At 51.6% G+C, this 2,500-nt stretch overlaps 1 protein-coding gene across 1 annotated transcript in view; it reads left to right on the forward strand.

Annotated features, from left to right (window-relative positions):
* Positions 1-2,500, forward strand: part of akap13 (A-kinase anchoring protein 13) — a gene marked incomplete at its 5' end in the record, with an annotated part of 87,269 nt that overhangs the window by 19,802 nt on the left and 64,967 nt on the right. Inside the window, 2 exons of the mRNA XM_080840184.1 lie at positions 1-1,272; positions 1,372-2,002. The exon at positions 1-1,272 is cut by the window's left edge and continues 594 nt beyond it. Of these exons, the coding sequence (XP_080696310.1) occupies positions 1-1,272; positions 1,372-2,002 (1,903 nt within the window). The remainder of the gene's footprint in view (positions 1,273-1,371; positions 2,003-2,500) is intronic.

The following is a 2,500-nucleotide window of genomic DNA, read 5'->3' on the forward strand; positions in this document are numbered from 1 at the left end:
GGGAAGAGAGAAGGAGACGGGAGGCAGCAGGAGGAGGAGGAGGAGGAGGAGGAGGAGGAGGAACAGCTTCCAGACCAAAAACATCCATCTGGCCTTGGCAGAGTTGCCGACGCAGCAGAAGTGAGAGAAACGGCAGAAAGTCCTGAAACAGCAGCAACAGCAGGAACACATACAGAAGCAGCAGCAGCAGCAATCGCAGACATGGGCCTCACACTGTCTCTCCAAGACCTGGAGAGCTCCGACACAGACTCCAGGGACTGTTCGCAGGATGTGGACACAGGCAGAGACGGAGAAGGAGAGGACAAGGAGGACGAGGGTCAGGAGGAGGAAGAGAACAAGGAGGAAACTGAGGAGTTTGTAGATGCCAGATCAAACTCACTGGAGGGAGAAAATTCCTTGTTTGTAGAGTGTAGTGACGGCGTACTTGACACCACGACCCACTTGAGTCCTCTCAATGAAGACCCAAGTCTTAAAGAGGAGGAACTGACATTGGAGGCAAAAAACCCACAACACAGTGAACAGAGTTCTAAAGTGGAGGCCACCCCTGATGAGACATGTACTGAGAATGAGGTGGAGGTGGAGCAGACTGCAGTATCTGCCAAAACTCTAGAGGGCAGCGTTGAGACAGAGACTCTACCACCTAGTGAGCATGTTAGTGATTGTGCTGAGGAAACATGCGGTAAGGAAGTTGAGTTATCTGGGGAACAAAACACAGATGGACTACCCAAGATTGTCGACGACGGTGACATCACGTCCCCTGTGTCTGACTCAGGGTGTGATCTTCCCTCGTCGGCCGTGGACCCGGATGTGACGTCATTGGATGAAACACCGGAGGCGTCCTCTGACACACACCTGAATGACAGCACTGAGACAGACCCCTCAGGGCCTATGGGGTCTATAGACATGGACGAGGACTTAAACGGCCCAGAATGCAAAGCTGAGCTCCCCTGTACTGAGGGTGAACCTGAGAGAAAAGAAGACACAGAACAGGAAGAGGAACAGCACCAGGAACAGGAAGAAGAGCGTCCACCATCTCCAGACGACCACAGCGCCCCTGAGCCCGGGGAGACCTCCAGGAAGAAGGGACGATACAGCGACGCATCTCTGACGCACTCGGAGGAGTCTCGTCCGCCTTCTAGCGACGACACTCTTGAGGCTCTGGACGAGGACTCGTCTACCATGTCAGAAAGCGAGCAGCAGGGGAGGTCCTACATCCCCAGAGGCCAGCCCAAGCAGGTGGAGGAGACCACAGACCTGGGTTCAGATGCACAGGTGTGTGAGGATCCTCTGGGATCAGATGCACAGGTGTGTGATGCTCCTCTGGGATCAGATGCACAGGTGTGTGAGGATCCTCTGGGATCAGATGCACAGGTGTGTGAGGATCCTCTGCCTGAAGCTTGTGACACTGCGGTTGCCTCTGAAAATCCTTCTGATGTGATGACTGCTGTAGAGGTAGACAGTATTGCCTCTGACACAATCTGCCCTGAGGTAGTCATCGATACTGAGGCCGTCTCCCCATCTGACGCTGCGTCTGCCAGTGAAGTAGAACCTGCAGGTGAGGGAGCAACACACGCACAGGCCGGCTGCAATAACGAGCGTCAGTCAAACCCGGAGGAACACACTCCTCCTACGCAGGGTTCTGAGGAAGAACATGATGGTGTCGAGAAGGCTGACAGGCATGTTCCAGAGGGAACACACACACCAGTAGGAGAGGGGGAGGTGGAGGATGGGGAGGGGGAGGGGGAGGACACAACCCCCGAATCTTACTGTAAAGCCTCGAGCCCTCAGCAGGCCAGTGAAGAGGTCACGGCAGAGGTCAGTGAAGAGGTCACGGTGGAAGTCGCTCTGCTGGCCAGTCCCAGAATGACCCGGGCTCTGGAGGGACCCAGCCCCATAGAGATGACACAGGAAGTACCAGAGGAAGTGACTAAAGTTGAACTGCAGGACATTTCCACTAATGAAGCGCTCTCTTCAGTTGGTTGTCAAATCGATGCAGAACACGGTAAAAAATCTGTCCTCCAATGGAGTGCTATTTTCCTTTTTGGTGCTAGACATAGTGATAGACATAGTGATAGACATCTAGAGCGTAGTCATGATAGACAAATAGTGCTAAGACATGATAGACATCTAGTGCGTAGACATGATAGACATCTAGTGCTAAGACATGATAGACATCTAGTGCTAAGACATGATAGACATCTAGTGCTAAGACATGATAGACATCTAGTGCGTAGTCATGATAGACATCTAGTGCGTATTCATGATAGACATCTAGTGCGTAGTCATGATAGACATCTAGTGCGTAGACATGATAGCACTAGATGTCTATCATGTCACTAGATGTCTAAGACATGATAGACATCTAGTGCGTAGACATGATAGACATCTAGTGCTAAGACATGATGGACATCTAGTGCTAAGACATGATGGACATCTAGTGCGTAGACATGATAGACATCTAGTGCATAGTCATGATAGAAATCTAGTGCTAAGACATGAT

This window comes from Sprattus sprattus (assembly GCF_963457725.1).
Source record: "Sprattus sprattus genome assembly, chromosome: 6".
In the NCBI taxonomy this organism is placed as follows: Eukaryota; Metazoa; Chordata; class Actinopteri; order Clupeiformes; family Clupeidae; genus Sprattus; species Sprattus sprattus.